Here is a 21,050-nt window from a genome sequence, read left to right as displayed (position 1 = left end):
GCCTTGGGGTGGGCAGGGGAATCCCTACACTCATTCTTTGTTGTTTTATACTCATTTTTGTTGTTGTTTTACACTCAGTAAAGGAGACCTCGGTCCTCTGCCCGGGTCCTCCCTGTGTTCTGGTTAAAGAGTGTACCCTGTGCTTAGGGAGAAATGTGATTCTGCAGTGTTAGACCTTGGGCGCGTTTCCTTGGGCACCAGTTAATGTGTGGTCTGCAGCCCGACATCAAGGGCAAAGGGAGGCAGTCTCTGGGAGGCTAAGGGCAGGCGGGCAGGCGGCCAGGCTTCGTGGCCTTGCTTCACTGTCTGAATTGCCAACAGCCCCATGACTGTGGCCGCTCTCCTTTGCTGTGTTTTTGCCCAGGCCTCTGTGCTCAGCTGCAGCTACTGCCGCTCATTCCTGCAGGAGTGTCCATGCGGTCTGTGCTCCTCCCAGGTGAATGGTGTGTCAGCGACAACCAGACTCCTCCCTCCCTGGATGAGGTCCGGGCTGCTGCGCTGTGTTTCTGGCTCGCATTGTCAGTGTAGATAGCTAGTTATTGATATGAGGAAGATAGCTAGTTATTAATACACGGAGAAATGCAAAGGGGAACTAAAATATCTTAATAAACTGGGAAGCAGAAGCAGGTAACAGAGCAGAATTCTATCTAGTTTAGTGGTAAACACTCATTCATACACTCCAGAGAACTGCCTCCCCGCCTTCTCCCCTGGCGCCCCCCACCCCCCTCCCCACCCCAACCAGGAGACATAATTCTCGGAACAGGATACTAAAAGCTAGCCTGGGAACAATAAAAAAAGGTAATCATATTGGACAGAGTGGACAGAGGACATGAGACCCCAATAAAATTTACTGGGAAGAGTGCCCAACCCAGGCCTGGGGAAAGTTAGGAATTTGGGTTGGATAATTTAGTTCTTTGTTCTTTACCTGAACCTAGAAGATATATGGAGGATTAATAGGAGCCTTGTGGCAATTCTTTAGAGCACATGTGTCAAACACAAGGCCCGAGGGCCAAATCCAGCCCGCCAGGCCTTGCAATGTGGCCCGCACTGCGCTGTCATCACTGCACTCCGCTGTCAGTTTATGACATTGTCAGTTTATGACTGTTCAGTAAACCATTCGGCCCGCGATTTAGGCTGGATTTTAGATTTTGGCCCCTTCTCTGATTGAGTTCGACACCCCTACTTAGAGCCTGCCCACCCCCTGTCCCCTAAGGTGTATTAATTCCAATTCTACGGGATGGAGTCCAGATTTTGCATTTGGAACAATCTCTTAGCTTAGGTGGTCTCTGTAACACGTGTTGAGCGACAAGGATTGCTAGTAGGGAATGAGACACCCATAGCATTATAATGCAAAGTAAGAACTGTTAAATACCATTCGTTATCAGTGAAAGCCTGGATGTGTCCCAAACCCAGGATTGTCTTTGCCCTCTTCTGCCCACTATTTTATTCCTCGGTTGTTTTTGTTGTTGCTCTCTTTCTTGGATTTCATTTCTTCTGGGGTTTGCTCATTGCATACACTGTTTCTTAGCTTGGAATAGCTTCTTCCCCCTTCTTTTTAGACCGGCAATTCACTAACTTAAGGTTATCTCCTCATCACTCCTTCCCCGGGCCCCCAAGCTGACTGCTCTCTGCAGCACTTAGTTTCAACTTCACGCCCTCTTGCCGTTAGTGGGAAGCCGGGTTCCTATTCCCTCTAGGAACCCACCTCTCCGGTCGCCTACGGATAAGAAACCGTTATTTGGCGAAACTGGGGCCAGGGGGAGGGGCCGGGAAGAAAGCACCGTTTCTCCGGGTACCGAACACGGGAGACCGGGTGGCAGCCCTAGTGTCATTTGAGGGCCGGGTCCTCCGCACGCGGGGCCCGGACTCAGCGAGCCGTTCCGCAGGGCGATCCTGCGGGCGGAGGCCCGGCCCGGCCCCGGTGGACAGCGGACGGCGGCCCCGCCCGGCACCGGAGGCTGCGCGCGGGGCTGTCACCATCGAGGCGGCGGCGCTAGAGAGGCCGGCGGGCCCGGGCACCGCGCGGCCGCAGGGAACGCGCGCGGGGCGGGCGGGCTGTGTCCATTTTAGGAGGAAACCCGGATTGCTACCCGGGCGAGGTTTCAATTTTCAATAACTTTATTGGTGGCCTCATCCTCAAGAACACCCCCCATCGCGCCGGCGGGAGGAGGTGATGGTCGGGGTGCGGGCGTGAGCGCGGGGACGCCTGGGAGTTCCCGGACGCGGGATTCCCGAGCGGCGCGCGGCGGAGGCGCACGGGCGGGGTCCGGGCGTTCCCGGAGGCCCCGGAGGGGAGCGACCTCCTCCCGGCGGCTTCCCCGCGGCGGGCGGGCGGCGGGGATTCCCTGAACCGGAACCCCCGGCGCAGGGGCGGGGCCGGAGGTGCCCCTGACGCGCCGCCGCCGGCGGGGGGTTCCCCGCTCCGTGTGGTTCCCACGGCAGGTGGCCCCGGCGCGAGCCGCAGCCATGGGCAACACCGCCAGCGACCGGGCGGCCGGCGAGCGCCACGGCGCCAAGGCGGCGCGCGCGGAGGGCGCCGGCGGCCCGGGCCCCGGCAAGGAGCACAAGATCATGGTGGGCAGCACCGACGACCCCAGCGTCTTCAGCCTGCCCGACTCCAAGGTGAGCGGACTGCGGCGGCCTGGGCGTCAGGGCTCCTCCTCCTCCTCCTCCTTTTCTTGGTTCTTATCCCACTGATCCAGGTTACGGGGGTTTTTGTGAATTCACGGGATTTTTTCGGGGATGGAGATGTTGATGGCAATTGCAGTGCTGCCTCCAACTAGAAGCGAGAATGCTTGTTTTCCGACCAGTCTGTTGTCGGCCACATGTTCAGGATGACTGGGGGACCCCTCGCCCCCTTATCTTTGGTTCTCCTAGCAGGAAGGTGTCCCCTTCCAAAGTATAGGTTGAAAAGCGCTGGTGGAAAACTTCCGTTCCTCACATGTGCCCCGAGGAGGGTAAATGGATGTTTCCCCTGACCGCTTGTGTGTGTATCCGTATCGTGTTTACGCTTCTAGGAGCTCAGCACTTCCCGATCCCTGTCCCTTCGGCTTGGCTGTGCGTGGCAGCCGCTGGCTTGTGCGAATACTTTCTCCTGGCAGTGGGGATCAAAAGAAGGAAATCGTTGCTCCGTTGTTGCCCCATACTCCGGCTCTCTGCAGTGCCTGAGGCTGTGCTGCTCTCATGCCCAGCTGCTCCTCAAGTGGCAGAGCAAATAATGCCAGGATTCCTCCCGTTTCCCGGTAGTACTTCCTAAGGCTGGCATGGCTAACAAGGACCACCCACGGCGGCTCCGGAGAACTTGCTCTCAGTTCCCAAGGTCTTTCAGGAAAGCAGTAACTTGTGTTCGCTCTACAGACAGGACAGATGGAGCTGTCAGCAATATGATTACCATCCGAATAATCACTTTTAGAGCTGTCAGAGTTAAATGCATTAAGGCCAACTGGATGAAGTAAAAAGATAATAATAATAAAAATTTAAAAATGGAGGAATTGAGGAGATTGGAGTGTGTTTGATGTTTCTTATTTCTTCAACAAAGGAATAGAGAATGATTTGCCTCGTTGGTATCACATAGAATTTGGTTGTTTCCTCGGATCCCAACTGAGAACGTAATCAGAGAAAGGAGGACTGAGGATGATTAAAGGAGGGACCATTTCTTGGGGTTTCTTTTCTGATCCTTTCTTCTCCCACTTCCGGACTCCTTCCTCATCATTGGGGCTGCCCATCCAGCCATCTGAATTTACTTATTCAAGGTTTCTCAAGGTGAACTACCTCACAGTGTTTTCTTCCATTTTCCTACATTGATGACTCAGGAATTAAGAATAGTGTTTTTGTCAAACTGTGACTGCGGTAATCGGTGTCCTGGATGGAAGCCAGGTTGCTCTGTCTGAAAATGGAGCCTTGTTTTGGATCATTCTTTCCCTTCCCTCAGTCTTGCCATTTGTGAAATGAGAAAATTGGTTCAGATCATTCCTCAGATCTCTTCCAGATCTAAAGTTTTATCATTCTCAAATTACTGTCTTCTTCCCCCAATGTTTTACTTGAACATTTCATACTGTAATTCTAATTGTCTCTTTCCCTGGTGCCTGTGCTGACAATTCAACTTGTCGTAAACAGTCTTCCTGATAGTCAGCAGTACTCATATCTCCCACAGAAATGTCATGTCATACATGGAAGGGCTTTCTTCCAAAGCTGGGCATATTAATAGTTTGTAGCTTTCAAATTCTAAATCGAAAATCCTAAAAGTATCTGATAGAAACAGTGGCAGTGAGGCCTACATTGCTTTGAATGCCAGTTCTCAATTCTGTTTGCACATTAAAATCGCCTGACATTTGTTTAAACACTTTATGGAAACATTTTCCATGTTTTGAAGTTTAGGAAGAATAGTGTAATGAATTCTTAAATACCTGTCACCCAGTTTAAACAATGATCAGATCGTGAATGAATTTATATAACTATACCCATTCACTCTCCCCACCAATTATTTTGAAGCAAATTCCAGACATGTCATATGGTATTTTATTTATTTTAGAAAATGAGGGATTTTTTCTTTGTTTAACATTATTATATGGGAAACTTAAAGATTCCCAGGCCCTCTATCTGAATCAGAATCTGAGGATAATTCTTAGACATATATAGACATGTTGTAATTTTAATTGCAGCTTGTCAGACAAGAGTGCATTGCTTTAAGAATATGGAGACCAGATTTTCTCTTAAACCAGTTATATAATGTGAAAGTGCCTTCATTTCTCTTTCTCTGTTTACTTCAGATTATACTGCTACTGGTGTCTCAGTGCAGTTTTGAGGAAGATCGAGAGGCAATATGGAGGGTAGACCACCACAGCCATTTGAAAATAAAGCCCAAATAGCCAGGACCGATTTGGCTCAGTGGATAGAGCGTCGGCCTGCGGACTGAAAGGTCCCGGGTTCGATTCCGGTTAAGGGCATGTACCTTGGTTGCGGGCACATCCCCAGTAGGGGGTGTGCAGGAGGCAGCTGGTCGATGATTCTCTCATCGATGTTTCTGGCTCTCTATCCCTCTCTCTTCCTCTCTGTGAAAAATCAATAAAATATATATTTAAAAAAAGAAAAGAAAAGAAAAAGAAAATAAAGCCCAAATAAATAAGCTAGCCCTTTAAAAAAAAAACACATTATTTTATTTGTTAGATATATATATATATATATATATATATATATATATATATATATATATATGTTTTATTGATTCTAAAGAGAAAGGAAGGAAGAGGGAGAGACAGAGAAACATCAGTGTGAGAGAAAAATATTGATTGGCTGCCTCCTGCACATTCCCCAACTAGAGATGGAGCCTGCAGCCTGGGCATGTGCCCTGACCAGGAATCCATCAGGCAGCCTTTCAGTGCATGGGATGATGCCCAACCAACTGAGTCACCTGGCCGGGGCTATTTGGTAATCTTTTCACTCGATACTGTAAGGTCTTATTTCTCTATATACCAACGTCATTTAAGCCTATGGAAAGTGGGGCTCGGCAAACTTTTTCCTGTAAAGGGCCAGAGAATAAACAATTTAGACTTTGCAGTCCATATAGTCAGTCTCTCACAACTACCCATTTCTGCCACTGTAGCATGAAAACAGCTGAGATACTAAGTAAATGAGTGAGCGTGCTATTTTCCAATAAAACTTTATTTATAAACCATCTGGCTTACTGGCCAGTTTGCCAACTCTTCTTCTAAAGGATGGTATGTAGAGAGACTGTTCTAAGACACATCCTCCACCTACATCCAGCTAGACCCCTGCCGGAACAGAGATTGCTTCCTGTAAATCCCCTCGGAGATTGTTTGATTGACCTCTCCCGTATGTCCCAGGTGTGCTGCTTCCTAGAACAAGCCCTTGTCCTGCCCTGGGCAGGCACTAAGACAATTCCCCCTTATTTAGGGCAGCGCCTGCCCCAGTACTCCTGTCCATTTTGCTCTGTTCTATATATTTCTTCAGTGCCTGCTGCAGGGCTTGGAGTTTATCCACATTATCTTGCTGAAGCCCAAGATGAACCTCATGTAAGTTCCCTTAATAAACTCTGATATAATGATGGCATTGTCAACCCCTTTCTTCGGTCTCTCAGTCCCAGGAAATTTCCCAACATGGTCATGAAAAGAAACTAAGTAAGGAGTCAATATTTTTCAGAATCCTACAGACCTCATTTGTTAGTGGAACTGCTTTTGTTAAAGGAAGCTGTGTTTTTGATCTGATGTTTCTTGAGACTCCAGAATTTTCATTCCTACTCCTGAAATAATTAGTATGGTGAGCAAATAAAGAGTTCATAACCAATTCTCAAAATTTAAGAAACCAATGATCTGGTGTTTATATTTTTAATTTGTAACCTATTAGCTAAAATAGAGTTTATGAATTTTAGCATCTCTATCTTCCATTGCAACTGATAATTGAGAGCTGTTCATACTTGCACATGAAAAATGCATGGCTAATGTAATTATTTTTTATAGAACCACTAGAGGCCCGGTGCACAAAATTCATGCACAGGTAGAGTCCCTAGGCCTGGCCAGCAATCAGGGCTGATCTATGGGCCGATCTGGGGAAAGGAGGGGAGGCCCCTGCTGGCACCCTCCTTGGCTTGCCTGGGGCCTGCGGGCTGGGGGCAGCTCCTGTTTTGATTGTCTGCCCCCAGTAGTCAGTGTGCATCATAGCAACCAGTCATTCCACTGGTCATTCTGCAAATTAGTCTCTTATTATATAAGACTACAGGTTGGTGCACGAATCCATGCAGGGATGGGGGTTCCTTGGCCTGGCTGGCCTGGGGGAGGGACCAGGGGAGGTCGGCCTGCCATGGGAGGTCGGCTGTGGAAGTGCACTGACCACCAGGGGGCAGCTCCTGCATTGAGCATCTGACCCCTGGTGGTCAGTGCTCATCATAGCGACCAGTTGACCAGTCATTTCATCACTTAGGCTTTTATATATATAGATACTTCATTTCACATTTTTCCTCTTAAGAGGCACTCAGAAGCATATCATAGTAGTTGCCTGCCGGTGGGTTAATGTGATAACAGGAAACAGACTTGGAAGTTAGGATGTGATTTGGGCAGCCCGTGACCATACGTCATTTATTTGATGGTATTGGTCCTAGATGAGTTATTTATCTATAGTGTGTTCAAAACCAAACTTGCTAATTTCAGGGCTTATTAACCCTTAGCAGAAACATAGCACCCTTCTCTGCCCTAGGGAGGAGAGTGTTAAGAATTCCTGGGTCACAACTTAGGGATGACCTGATCCTTCTTTCAGCTCCCTGGGGACAAGGAGTTTGTATCATGGCAGCAGGACCTGGACGACTCCGTAAAGCCCACACAGCAGGCCCGGCCCACTGTGATCCGCTGGTCTGAAGGAGGCAAGGAGGTCTTCATCTCCGGGTCCTTCAACAACTGGAGCGCCAAGATTCCACTGATTAAGAGGTGAGACAAGTGTCTTGATTGAGTCCACAGAATCCAGGAGTAGAGACCTGGCTGGGCTACTCTCCACCAGCTAGGGACTCTTGCACATTTTCGGTGACCAGTGACTAATCTGTGACTTTTTTTTTAATCTCAAAGTGAGTCAGAGGTGTTTTACTACTTGGAGGGATTGATAGCCTTGTGGGCACATTCTTTAGGACTGTATTAATCCAACTCCTTACTATGCCTGTAGGAAGGGTTTTATAACTAGTTGAGTCTAGTTGCTCTGACTGCTGCACTAAAACGAAACACACTGTGAAGTCCTAATGTTATCTGTTACCTCCTGGGCAATAATGAATTATTTAACTGGTTATCAGAACAGCCAGTATGTAATTTTCCAGAAGATGCTCACCAAATTATGGAAAGGGTACCATGAGCCACTTCTGTGTCCTGAACCTATTTGCCATCTTATTTACATTTGTGAGGGGTCTGTTCTGCCAAAGCAAAATAGTTGTACTAAGATGGACCATTTTGGGAGATTAACATTTTTATTATTCTTTTCCAGACATTAGTCAAGAACTAAAGTTATTGGGAGGGGTTGGCAAGTACATGCTGAACATGATATAGGAAAGGAAACTGGGTTTATAAATTACTTCAGAGGCTACAATCACTTAGCAGTGTAGAGGATAATCGGCATGCTATTTTGATTGCCTCGTGGTTTTTACATTTACTTTCTGTCTTTTGATAAGAACGTGGCCTATTTAACTTTCTGTTTTCTTCTGTAGCCATAATGACTTTGTGGCCATCCTGGACCTCCCTGAGGGAGAGCATCAGTACAAGTTCTTTGTGGATGGACAGTGGGTTCATGATCCATCAGAGGTAAGGCCTTGACCTCCAAGGTGACCACTGACTTAGTCTCCTCCTGGCTATTATTCCCCTGGGTGTCAAACTTCACTGCTGCCAGGATTGATGGGCAGCAGCTCTCCTGCACTGGAGGATTTATCTCTTGATAAAAGATGGAGGTGGCATCATTTTTAAAAAGAGGAGAGTTGAATGGAAGAGATGGATTTGAAACAGAGACTCATAAATTTTTCCCATTCACTGTTTCAGCCTGTGGTTACCAGTCAGCTTGGCACGATTAACAATTTGATCCATGTCAAAAAATCCGATTTTGAGGTGTTTGATGCTTTAAAACTAGATTCAATGGAAAGCTCGGAGACATCTTGTCGAGGTAATTTTATAGTCTTTGCTCTTTCTTGATGTTTTTCTCTTAATGCATGCTCCTTCTCAAGAGTAGTTTTTATTTATTTATTTTTTTTGTAAAGAATTTTTGTTGTGTTTATTTGAGTTTATTTGTGTGTTTTATTTTCATTTTTCTCTTCAGGAATCTTTTAAATTATACACGGGGTGAGGCAAAGGTAGGTTTATAGTTGTGGATATGTGAAACACAGAGTTTATGCTTGTATTATTATTTATCGTTTTTTATTATTTTCCATACAAACAAGTGTAAACCTACTTTTTGCCCCACCTGTGTAATTCTGTAAGCATTTTAGTCCCATGCTCTGAGACAAAAAAATATCAGTTTAGAGTATTTGATTTCAAACTTTAACCAGGATCTGCACACACACACACCCTATAACACAAGTCTTGCAGAACAGTGTTTGCCTTTATTACATATGATGTACTCTATTTTCTATTTTATCCTTTCCTTTTTGGCAATTAATGGGCTATGGCCTATATTTAAAAATCTATTTCTAACAATATTTCAAGTTTTTCATTGACCTTTGGTGGTATCACCCTCCCCGCACTGTCCGGGGGCTAGATGTTGTCTGGTTTGCATACAGTGTTATAGGACCCTTAGGAACGGCAGTCTTTGGGGAAAGAGGGGTTACAAAGCCCCACAATTCTTGTGTGTATATATTAACTGAAGTTTTGTAAGTGTTTCTTTTCTTTTCTTTTTTAATGTCTTGGAAGAGAAAAAGGCCTGTATCCTTTTGTTTCTCCCCATATCATTTTTTCCAAGGAAGGCCTTCATCTCTATGTGCATTTGCTGCAGCACCAGATGAGTGAGTGATTGGCTAACCACACTCACAGTTACCATTTTGTTACTTTACACTAAAGGCTATGACAGTCTACAGAACGGTGTGCACTGTGTTTCTAGTGAGCATACCTCTCCCCTGTGGGCTCAGAGCCTGCCTCTGCTACTGACTAGCTTTGCCATCAGGGACAAGCCCTTCAACCTTTCTGGTTCTCGGTTCCTTATGAATAAAATTGGAGGCTTAGATTCTCAATCAAGGTGACACAGTACTTGACCAAAATTGACCTGGGACCCTTCAGTGCTCAGGCAGATACTCTATCCACTGTGCCAAACTGGCCAGGGCCATTTTTCTTTTATTTCTCCCCCCCCCCCCCCCGCGCCCGCCCCAAATACATAAAACTTACCCTTTTAAAGTGTAAAATTCAGTAATTTTTGGTATATTCACAGAGTTGTGTAACCATCATCACTGTCTAATAGCGAAGTATTTTTTTTTTTTTAAAGGAAATCTTTTTTTTTTTTTTTAATATATTTTATTGGTTTTTGTACAGAGAGGAAGGGAGAGAGACAGAGAGTCAGAAACATCGATGAGAGAGAGTCATCGATCAGCTGCCTCTTGCACACCCCCTACTGGGGATATGCCCACAACCAAGGTACATGCCCTTGACCGGAATCGAACCTGGGACCTTTCAATCCCCAAGCCGACGCTCTATCCATTGAGCCAAACCGGTCCTGGCTAATAGCGGAGTATTTTTATCACCCCAGAAAGAAATCCCATAACCATCAGCAGTCCCTAGTAACCACAAATCTACTTTGTGTCTATGGATTTGCCTATTTGGGACATTTCATGTAAATGGGATTATACAATATATGGTATTTTATGTTAGGCTTCTTTCACTTAATATGTTTATCCATGTTGTAATGTATATCAGTATTTTATTCCTTTTATAGCCGAATAAAATTCTACTGTATGAATATACTATTTTTTTATCCATCCATTAGCTGATGGACATTTGGATTTGTTACTGCTATTAGTCTATTATAAATAATGCTGTTTTGTTCAAGTTTTTGTGTAGACATGTTTTCATTTCTCTTAGGTATATGCTCAGGAATATAATTTCTGGGTCATATGGTAACTTTATGTTTAACTTTTGAAGAAACTGCCAAACTGTTCAGAGCAGCTGCACCTTTTACATACCCTCCAGCAATGGGAATAGTATAAAGGTTCCAATTTCTCCACATACTGGCCAACAATTATTGTTCTTATCAGTCTTTTTTCTTACAGTCCTCTAAACGTATGTTAAGTGGTATTTTATTGTGGTTTTTACTTGCATTTCCCTAATGACTACTATATTATTCGTAATTTTGTCCTCATTGTTGCAATCATGGTAGTATAAGTAATCTTATAGTTTATAACCTTGTCTGTTTTCTGGGTGGGAAAAAAAGAAATGCAATCTTTTTATACTGTTATACATGACAAGGCACTGTCACATTTGTTTTCTTATTTGATTCCTTTAAAAACAATTGTGAAATTGGGTAGAGATTCTTTTTATTTTATGAATAAGGAAACTGACCATACTGTATGAATGAGGAAACGGATAAATGGAGTACTTCTTCCCAAAACCTACCTCTTTTACCCCTCTTCTCCTCCTTAATCCTCCATATCATGTTCCAGGTTGAGGAACTTTAGTTTATGTTCAGGATAACTCGGATTTTTTCTTATCTACCTTACAGTTGTAGACCCAACATGTCACAAGTTTATGATTCATGACTTCTATGTATTTATTATTAGATGCCATGATGATATTTTTTTCATGCGTTTTTACTAGTTCTCTAACTTTCCCTTATATTTGGATAAATGTCTTCCAGACCTTTCCAGCTCACCCCCAGGCCCTTATAGTCAAGAAATGTATGTGTTTCGATCTGAGGAGAGATTCAAATCCCCGCCCATCTTGCCTCCTCACCTTCTCCAAGTTATTCTTAACAAGGACACTAATATTTCTGTGAGTATCCTGAAAGTATTGCTAGGGCATCTTGAGGTCACTGGGACCATTTGAGCTAAAGTTTAGTAATTGTAGAGGTTGGGATTATTACAAAGGTGATTGTTACATATGTATTCATCACATATATGGAAAAAAGAATTCTAATCTTTTCATATTATTATCCTACATATAGCTATATAGATATCATATATAGATACATATATTATTATAGTTTCTTTTTTTTTAGGGCTGACTTGTGACTTTTCCAGGTGATATCAAAATTCATAGTTGTCTTCTGCTCCAAGTAATTCAGGCCCAGAGCTGTGGATTACTACAATAGAATCAGTTTCGGGAACTTATATTTCAACACAAGATAGGGCGCATTTGTCACTTGAGGATATAGAAAAGAAGTATAAAGTGGCCCTTTTTTGTGTGTGGTTTTCATATAATTTACATCTCTAGTCAATTCATATGATTCCCATTAAGATTACTGTTGCCTCTTAAGCCTGTATCTTCTATGTCTGATGTGGACAATATTTTTGTCTTAGCTCTGTTAAGGAAGATGAATTGATGCTGAGGCTTAGCATTTCAGTCCTGGACTCAGAATTTTCCTGATTTCCTGTAATGAGACTGTATTGATATATACAAGGATGAGTGCAGTATATAAAAGGAATAATATATAGTAGTTTAGAGTTTCTCAACAATCCCAAAGGGGTTGACAAAGAATAAACTGCCTGGTTTAAAACTGCATTTAACCCCAATTAGTGTTGTGTGTTTTTCTCTTAGTGTGATCCAGCCTTGCTCCCTGAACCAAATCACGTTATGCTGAACCATCTCTATGCATTGTCCATAAAGGTAAGTGGTGCGGCTGGCTCTTCACAGAGCTCCCCAAAATGGATTTCACTTTTATATCCCACACATAAGGGTAATTTAATCACTGATTAAGTAATCTCTGCTACTTCACTGAAGCTGAGACTGTCAGGAATGGTCAAATTATAAGGAACTTAAGTTTTTATTGATTTTTTAGAAAGAGAGGAATGGAGGACAGAGAGAGAGAAATATCAGTGAGAGAGAAATGTCATCCATTGGCCCATACTGGGGATTGAGCCTGCAATGTGTCCTGATCAGGAATTGAATGGGTGACCTCTTGGTTCCTAAGTCAACACTCAACCACTGAGCAACACTGACCAGTCATATAAAGAACTTATTTATTTATTTTTTTTAGGCCACCAAAAATTTTGGTTGCCTTCCCTCAAAAAAATTGGGGGGGGGGGGGAGAAAGAGAGAGAGAGAGAGAGAGAGAGAGAGAGAGAGAGAACTTTTTTTTAAACTAGTGGGTGGTTTGTGTGTATTTTTATCTTAGTTTCAAAAAATTGCACAGCGAAAGAAACCACCAGTAAAACTAAAAGGCAACCAGTCAAGTAGGAGATGATGTTTGCAAACAGCTCCAATAAGGGGTTAATAACCAAAAACATAAAGAACTCAAGCAACTCAACACCAAACAAACATATAATCCATTTAAAAATGGGCAGAGGACCTGAACAGACACTTCTCAAAAGAAAATATACAAATGCCAACAGATATATGAAAAGATGTTCAACTTCACTAGCTATTAGGGAAATGCAAATCAAAACTACAACGAGATACTACCTGCCTGTTAGAATGGCTATTATCAACAAGACAAGTATTGGAGAGGTTGTGGGGGAAAAAGGAACCTCATTCACTGCTAGTGGGAATGTAAACTGGCACAACCACTATGGAAAACAGTACAGTGGCTCCTCAAAAAATTAAGAATAGAGTTACCATATGACCCAGCAGTACTTCTGAGTCTCTACCTGAAAAATTTGAAAACATTCATTTGCAAAGATATATATATATATTTATATGTTTATTGCAGCATTATACACAGAGGCCAAGACATGGAAACAACCCAAGTGTGCTTTGATGGATTATTGGATAAAGAAGATGTGGTACATGTATATGCTGGTATACAATGGAATACTACTGAGCCATAAGAAAAGATGAAATATTGCCAATGTGATAACATGGATGGACCTTGAGAATATTTTGCTAAGCAAAATAAATCGGTCAGAAAAAGCTAAGAACCATATAATTCTTATGCGTGGGATATAAAACTGAAACTCATAGATACAGACATATGTGTTCTTAGCTTACCCTGTGGGTAGCTATAACCACTGTACTACCTACTTAATTTTAGTACATAGCACTAAAATTCCACTTGCACAGAAAGCGAGTTAATCTTCAATTCAAAGAATACATAAATGTGGTATTAAAGCTTTCACTTTTTAAAGATGGACACAACTACTACTTTCAGGTGACTCATTCATATCAATATATACCCAGGTGGTTGCATCTCTCCTCTATTGGAAGACATGTGACCATATTTGCAGTGTCCCCTCCAATTCTTATAGTCCTTCTCGATTTCTCTGCTGCTTTAGAGTTTAGATTGAAAATAGTCATTCAATCTAGTCATGTCTTTGTGGTTTGGCTATTGGAATACAGTTTTGTTCTACAGTTACCAGATGATCATCACCTGAAGAGTTTGTAAAAATACAGATTCAGAAGCTATATCCCAGGGATTTTGAATAAGTGCATCTAGGATTGGCCCTAATCATCTTTTTAAGCTGCTTATATTTCTTAGATAAGGGCCATCACTGATACAGCTTCTTTAACAAATAACTTCTTTAACTACCTTGAATTTATTTTTTATAATAACCTTGTGTGGTAAGTATTATTTTTAACCCCTGTTTTATAGATAAAGAAACTAAGGCTCAGAGAAGGTCATATTGCCAGTAAGTACCAGAGAAAGGACTGAAGTCCAGTCCTCCTATTCTCATTCCATATTCTTTCCCAGATATGACTGGGCCAGGTCTTTCCCAGTGGGTATTTCTCTCACTTTCCCAGTAGGAATTTCTCTCATTTCTACCAAACCCTTCTTGGAGTTGAACTTTTTACCTGCCTTGCTTCTGTCATATTTAGGCTGTGACCAGCCTTCTCTGGTCACGGAATGTTAATCTGGGAAGCACTGATTGTGGACAAACAGTATAGGGGAAAATAGGAAAATGCACTGGTTTCTCAACTGGATCTGCTTGGGTTCTTTGGGATCTGACTGAACTTTTGCCTCCTGTTACTGCTCCTTAACTATCAATGGATGTCCACAGACCTGCCATCTTCTCTTGTGGTTCATACATAACCTGTAACACAGCCTGGGAAATTGTACCTTTTTGCTTTTCAAACTGGTCTTAAGTATTGTGATTCACCTTGGCCTTGACTCAGATTGTTTAGGCTGTTTGGAATTAATCAATTGGATTGAGTGTCTTTCCTAGGAGGATTCTGGGGTCTACTTTATTCAAAGATAGAAGGGGATTCCTGAGTCCCCTCTTGATCAAAGACGACTTTTTAAATGGAAATTAGACCTGTTTCAGGGATTGAAAATGCCCTTTCTTCTCATTGCCTTTAAGATTCCGTCTATAAATGGATTGCCAGGGTGTTTCTTTCTTTTTTTTACTTGCTAGGTTTAAACCAATATTCAAATTTAAAATAGGGAAGGAATGAAATAGGAGACTAATCTTTCTTCCGCGCCAGCACCAATTAGGTGTCGGGGACTATGCCAGGTATTCTGATGTAAACATCAGAGCCACGTAATGGTAGGTATTATCCTTTCGATGGTGAGGAAAAAAGACTCACAGCCCTAACCGGTTTGGCTCAGTCTGCAGACACAAGGGTCCCAGGTTCGATCCTGGTCAAGGGCATGTACCTTGGTTTTGGGCACATCCCCAGCAGGGGGTGTGCAGGAGGCAGCTGATCAATGTTTCTCTCTCATCTATGTTTCTAACTCTCTCTTCCTCTCCCTTCCTCTCTGTGAAAAATTAATATGTTTTTTTTTTTTAAAGAAAGAAGACTTACAGACATGAAGTAGATTATTCAAGGTCACAAAAAGAGTAACAGTAGGATTCAGGATCAGATTTAAGTTGATTTGACTCTAAAACCAAACTCCTTTTATAATGTCTCTTAAAAGTGAGCAACTGTGTACCACCTGAACTAATGAATTAGCTGCATGTTTCTTTTCCTTACAGGACAGCGTGATGGTCCTTAGTGCAACCCATCGCTACAAGAAGAAGTATGTCACTACTCTGCTGTACAAGCCCATCTGAGGGGATCCCCTTCTGCCTCCCAGGCTTCAGAAGCAGTTTCCTTGCCTTTCTGGACTAGAATAGTCTTACCTGAGACTGGAAAGCTTGATTTGCTTTGAGGCTGATGTGTGTGTTTCAGAGCCTCTGAGTAGGATGCTCTGCTTTTGCATTTGATTGAAGATGTGGGTTTTATGAATTCATGGTGTTCATTCTAAGAAAAATAACACATATATGTATACATATGAGAGGAAGGTTCATGGAAGCCTACTAGCTAGATGTAATCTCTCTGCCTCTAGGGATGCACCAAGAACTGTCGGGAGATGCTGTAGGAAGAACCTTCGCTATAGGAAGCTTTTTTTTACTAAAATGAAGAGCAAACTCAGTATCCTTGATGGGTGGAGAGTCTATCACTGCTACCTTGGCTCTCCAAGGGATGGTCTTGTGCCATACTCTGGCCCTACTCACAGCTGCCTCCTTTTAGGACAGCTTTTCTTGCATGGGTTTTCTGTATTCCCAGAGTATGTGGCACAACCTCATTGCTGGTTGTTTGGTTGGTCAGTTGGTTTTGTGGTGGTCTTTTTTTTTTTTTTAATCCTCAGCTGAGGATACACTCTGGGTTTTTTATATAATACCAGATATCCCACAAAAATCCTTTTTTCCCTTCTCATTATATATACTTGCTTGATAACCTCTTTCAGATCCTATACATGACACACACACACACACATACCCCCCCCCCCAACACAAAAACTCATTGGTAAATGACTCCTTTCAAAGTCTTCGGGATATCTGACCCACCTCAGAGACCAGGGCCGCCAGAAAGTTCTTTTTAGCCCAGCACAGGCCTATGCCACTTTGTTACCAATTGTTCTATAATAACTTCTACTAAGGAAAATGGCTCAGCATTATAAGGCAGGAAGCCCTGGCCAGTGTTCTAAGTAGTTAGAGCATTATCCTACACCCCGAAGGGTCGTGGGTTTTATTTCCGGCCAAGGGCACATACCTGGGTTGCTTGTTCAATCCCTGGCCCCAGTCAGGGTGCATGTGAAAGGCAACCAATCAATGTGTCTCACTCACATCGATCTTTCTCTCCCCTTCCCTTCACTCTATAAAAATCAATAGAAAAAGTGTCATTGGGTGAGGATTAACCAAACATAATAATAATAAAGGCAAGAATGCAGGTCTACTTTTTTGTTTTACTAGTGGTTTGATGCCACCGCTTAGGCTGTATTGGCACATCCCTATAGGTTTTCCTACCTGGCCTTGCCTGCTTCAAGTACTCTTTTTTCAGAGCAGAAATTTCTGATCAGATATTTCTGATCAACAGTATTGAAATGAACCTTGAAGGTGGGAGTGAGCCAGGGAAAACTTTCATGTCTTTCATCCATAAAGATTTTTATGTGCCTACGTTTTTCTTTAATTAAAAATGCCTTTTTATTGGTCTTATGAGACTTCATTGGAGAATTGGTTCCCAAGATTTTCTTCCCTAGTCTAGTTCTTAATCTTAGAGTAAGTAATGTAGCTGACCCTGAGCACATCATTACACTAAATACTGCTCTAGGTACAGATATATTCAGGCTCATTCGATACACCTAAAAGGTTTCCTCAACTTAAGGTTTGTTAGGGTGAAAATCAAGAAAGGACCCTTGGTGTTCTCAACCATCATTTTGTTCTCCTGCCTCTTTTTAAAAAACATATTTGATAATGAGGTGGGGTCAGTGATTTCCATTTGGGAAATGAAATTAGCATTCAATCTATTCTTGGGGTAGAAAGATAAGACATATTTTCCAGGTATCTGACTCTTCCATTACAGGTAAATGCACGTTAAACATTCAACACTTAAGGAGTCCAAACTTGATGCTTGAGAGACTCCTTGACTGCTCAGATGAGCCCAGCCACACTGAGGACATCCATAGGTCAGTTTAGTTACCTCCTGCTTTCCCATGCAAGGCTGGAGGCAGTTGTCTTTGGGTATGTAGACCTCTTAGGTCCCCGTATGAGGCAGTAGGCTATGGTGGTGGTGTTTTGCTGGGAATGCAAATTGCTAAGTGCTTTGGTGGTTAATTGCTGAGAATAAATACTGCTTTAGCCACTGAAGGCCACCTTCTGCAGCAAAAGGCTTTTGTGGAGAACTCTTATACTCCCAACCACTTTTTGAATAGAGTGCCATTTTAAAAATCCAGGCCAAATCCTATTTAAACCAACTCTTAGGATCTATGTCATCTTCAGTTAATCTAGACTTTTGTTTTTTTCTAATACCCATTAAATAAGTGGGCCACTTAGGAGGATTCAAAATCTTGGTTTTGAATAAAGGATTTTGTTGCACTCATATTTCTGATCAACAGTATTGAAATGTAGTTGCCTATATGTTCATGTATTGAGATTTTTATTCCGCACAGGTATGTCAGTAGAGAGGACAGGAAAAGAGACCCCTTCAATTTCTTTCAGGCCAAAGTCTTTGTTGAATTGGGTCTGGCTTCAGTGACAATAGATTTTGGTGTTGCTGACCTTTATGTCTTTCTAATCAGCAAAGATGCAGAGAGCTCAGTTTCCCAAATTCTGAGGTTATCTCTCAGCCAGATGTGAAATGGGAGCCTAACAGCCGGTAAGGAAGGTGAGGAACTGGATGATGACTCCTTTTTTATACTGCTAATATGTCCCATGGCCCTGAGAAGCCCTGTCACATTTTGTCCCCAAGAAACTGTTTCAGAAGGTAGATGGGAGGGAGGAGGATAGATAGGGAGGGAAGAAGGTAGCCCCACATTTAGCCACTTATTCTTTTGTATTGGTTAACGGAATAGTTTACTTTCTTTAGAGGTTAGCAGATTTGAGAAATGAATAAAAGCAAGAAAAATATTTTTAACTCTTTTGGGAGGGACTATAGCAATTTCACAAGAGTCAGAAAAATAAGAAAATAGCTCTCAGGAGGATTAACCGTTCAAGAACTTCATCATGGTTTTGGGATTATGAGAAAAAGAGAATGACTGAGTTGAGAAGTAATACTAGGAAAATAAAGACTTGAATAACTGAGAACTATCCTTTTTAAAAAAAAAATTAAATCAGACATAACATGTCGGTGTCCTTGGATTTCACTGTACAGAATTTACTATAAAAGACATCATTCCTTCAACTCTTGTTCCTGTTCTCTCTACCCTTTTTTCTACTTTCTGATGCAATTTCATGTGACAAATAGACTTTATCAGGGTCTCAAGTCAAACATTACCTAAAATAAATGTTAGGCATCTTGTTGGTATGGAGAATTTTTATTCATACTTAGAGTTGAATGGGATTCAACCACTATAAGCAACACCCACGAAGGACATACTTGGCCTTACTAGTTTGGCTTTTTTAAACAATGCTTACATGATAAAGAAATCCTATAAAAGAAGAGTCTAAGAGAAGTTCCTGAGAGAATCCTACAAATCCTGGCCCACTTAACTTCCCTTCAATTAGTTCTAGTCTCTTGTAGACCTACTGAATCTGAGATAAAACCTTTGAAAAGTATTGATAATCCATGTATGCTGCTAAAATGAAGTTAAATTTTGAAAGAAGTGTTACCTCCAGACTGGGCTTATATTAATGTGGGCTGTAAATGAAGGTAACGTACTAATGATAGAATTTCCTGCTTTTAACTGGGGAAACAGGGCTTTTAAATTTTTGACCTCAACTAAAAATGATATGCAATAGTCTATGTTTGTGTGTGTTTGAAATACATTCTGTTCTCAAAGGTTTCTAAATCTCCATGTTCTAATGATTTGGGGCATGGGTTTACTCGCAGATACAGTTTGTTCCTACATTATTCTGACTCATCCTGAAGGCCAAGTTCCTGCTATCTTTACCAGGGACTGCTGATTCCAGTTACCAATGGGATGGTAGACCAGGGCGGGGGAGGGGTTACAGTCTGTCTTTTAAAAGTCTGGATCTAGGCATTTGTCTGGATCTAGGCAATTGGAGCTTGAAGGGCTGTGATTTCTGCAATGAACCCAAAATTTTGGAGTAAAAGAATTTATTTTTAAATTTTAAATTATAAGCAAAAAGAAGAAGAAAAACTCGAATCTGCTACTTATGATCTCCAATTCCTAGTAATGGAATCTCTCTAGGAATCATATTTGGGCTTTGTCTTGATTTGCTTTTCTCAATTGTGCTTTGAAGTGAATACGTTTTGTTAAAAACTGAAATTTTTATTGGTTTTAACATTATTGGAAATGGATTATGTGTAGTTCAGTACTTTTGCATTAAGATTGGTATGAAATACTAAACACTGGATTTTGTAGTCAGGTTAAATGGTCTAGGAATACCTACCATAGTAATATGTATTGATCATCTTACTTTTCTGTTTCCGTCTACAGAGCACTAACCTTAACCAGGTTCAGGTTTTAGAACAGCCAAGCTCACTGATGTTATTCTAATTCCACACTGGGCCCCATATGTGAGACTTGTTTGAACATTGGTAAATTGGAGGATGTTGGTTGTTGTTATACTGAAGCATTTTGGATTAGTGAAGCTCTGTCATAAAGGGGAAATAATACTATAATTTGAAAAGAATTAATCATGTGAGTCCATTAAATGGTGCTTTTTGTAACCTTTAGTGCTGAGGTGCAGAGCTGCTTTTCAGTATTTCATAGAGGAGTAGTACTACACAAGAATGGGTTTGAAAACTTTTCTCCAAGTGGATTTTGTCACTGGATTCTGATATGTCTGAAAATATGATGTAACACATGCAGAAATTGTTTTTCTCCATAACACTGTTGAATAAAAGTATTATGCAGCAATATTTGAATTGTTCATTGACTACTGATTATATTATCAAGATCTGTCTGCTGCCCTGGACAGTGTGGCTCAGTTGCTTGGGCATCACCCCGAACTAGTACTGAAAGAAGATTGCTGGTTCTATTCCCAGTCAGGGCACATGCCTGAGTTGTGGGCTCGATCCCTGATAGGGGTGTGCAGAAAATAGTTGATTGCGGTTTCTCACATCAGTGTTTCTCCCTCTCCCAGTCTCTAAAATTCAATTTTTAAAAATCTTAAGCCTGGACGGTGTGGCTCAGTAGTTGAGTGTTGACCCATGAATTAGGAGGTCAGGTTTTGATTCCTGGTCAGGGCACATGCTGGGATTTGAGGCTCAATCCCCAGTAGTGGATGTGCAAGAGGCAGCCAATTGATGATTTTCTCTCATCATTGATGTTTCTATCCCCATCTCTCTTATTCTCTGAAATCAATAAAAAGTATATTTTAAAAATACATTTTTAAAAAAAGAGATCTACCTGCCTTGTTAGTCTCAGGACCTAAAGAATGTAAATTGCCACGCAGGCACATTTAAATGAGAATTTATAGGGGTAGAACACAAGTGATGTCGTCTTTACATCTGCCACTTTTTCTTTTCTTCTTGTTCCAGGGTATGCTGACATTAACTAGAGAAGTGCAAACCCTATGATTTATTTATTTATTTTTATTTTTTTTTAAACTC

General features: G+C 42.0%; 1 protein-coding gene and 1 long non-coding RNA gene across 4 annotated transcripts in view; one reads left to right on the top strand and one right to left on the bottom strand.

Annotated features, from left to right (window-relative positions):
* Positions 1–2,008: 2,008 nt before the first annotated feature.
* PRKAB2 (protein kinase AMP-activated non-catalytic subunit beta 2) lies at positions 2,009–20,357 on the top strand. Of its 3 annotated transcripts, XM_084866005.1 has the most exons (8): positions 2,009–2,622; positions 7,270–7,436; positions 8,198–8,291; positions 8,523–8,643; positions 11,317–11,450; positions 12,216–12,284; positions 14,206–14,242; positions 15,527–20,357. In XM_084866005.1, the coding sequence occupies exons 1-8, from the start codon at positions 2,467–2,469 to the stop codon at positions 15,544–15,546; spliced, it is 798 nt and encodes a 265-aa protein (XP_084722131.1). In that variant the 5' UTR covers positions 2,009–2,466; the 3' UTR covers positions 15,547–20,357. The 3 variants fall into 3 exon arrangements, with proteins under 3 accessions (XP_084722131.1, XP_084722132.1, XP_084722130.1); XM_084866006.1 differs by lacking the exons at positions 14,206–14,242; positions 15,527–20,357 and adding an exon at positions 13,327–14,171; XM_084866004.1 differs by lacking the exon at positions 14,206–14,242 and having other exon boundaries at positions 2,011–2,622.
* LOC311612771 overlaps positions 15,705–21,050 on the bottom strand; it is a 26,126-nt gene continuing 20,780 nt past the window's right edge. Inside the window, exon 3 of the long non-coding RNA XR_014793347.1 lies at positions 15,705–15,794. This is a non-coding gene — a long non-coding RNA (uncharacterized lncRNA). The remainder of the gene's footprint in view (positions 15,795–21,050) is intronic.

The sequence above is a fragment of the Pipistrellus hanaki genome (genome assembly GCF_964339955.1).
Source record: "Pipistrellus hanaki genome assembly, chromosome: 18".
Lineage (NCBI taxonomy): Eukaryota > Metazoa > Chordata > Mammalia > Chiroptera > Vespertilionidae > Pipistrellus > Pipistrellus hanaki.
This window is presented reverse-complemented; position numbering and strand designations above follow the sequence as displayed.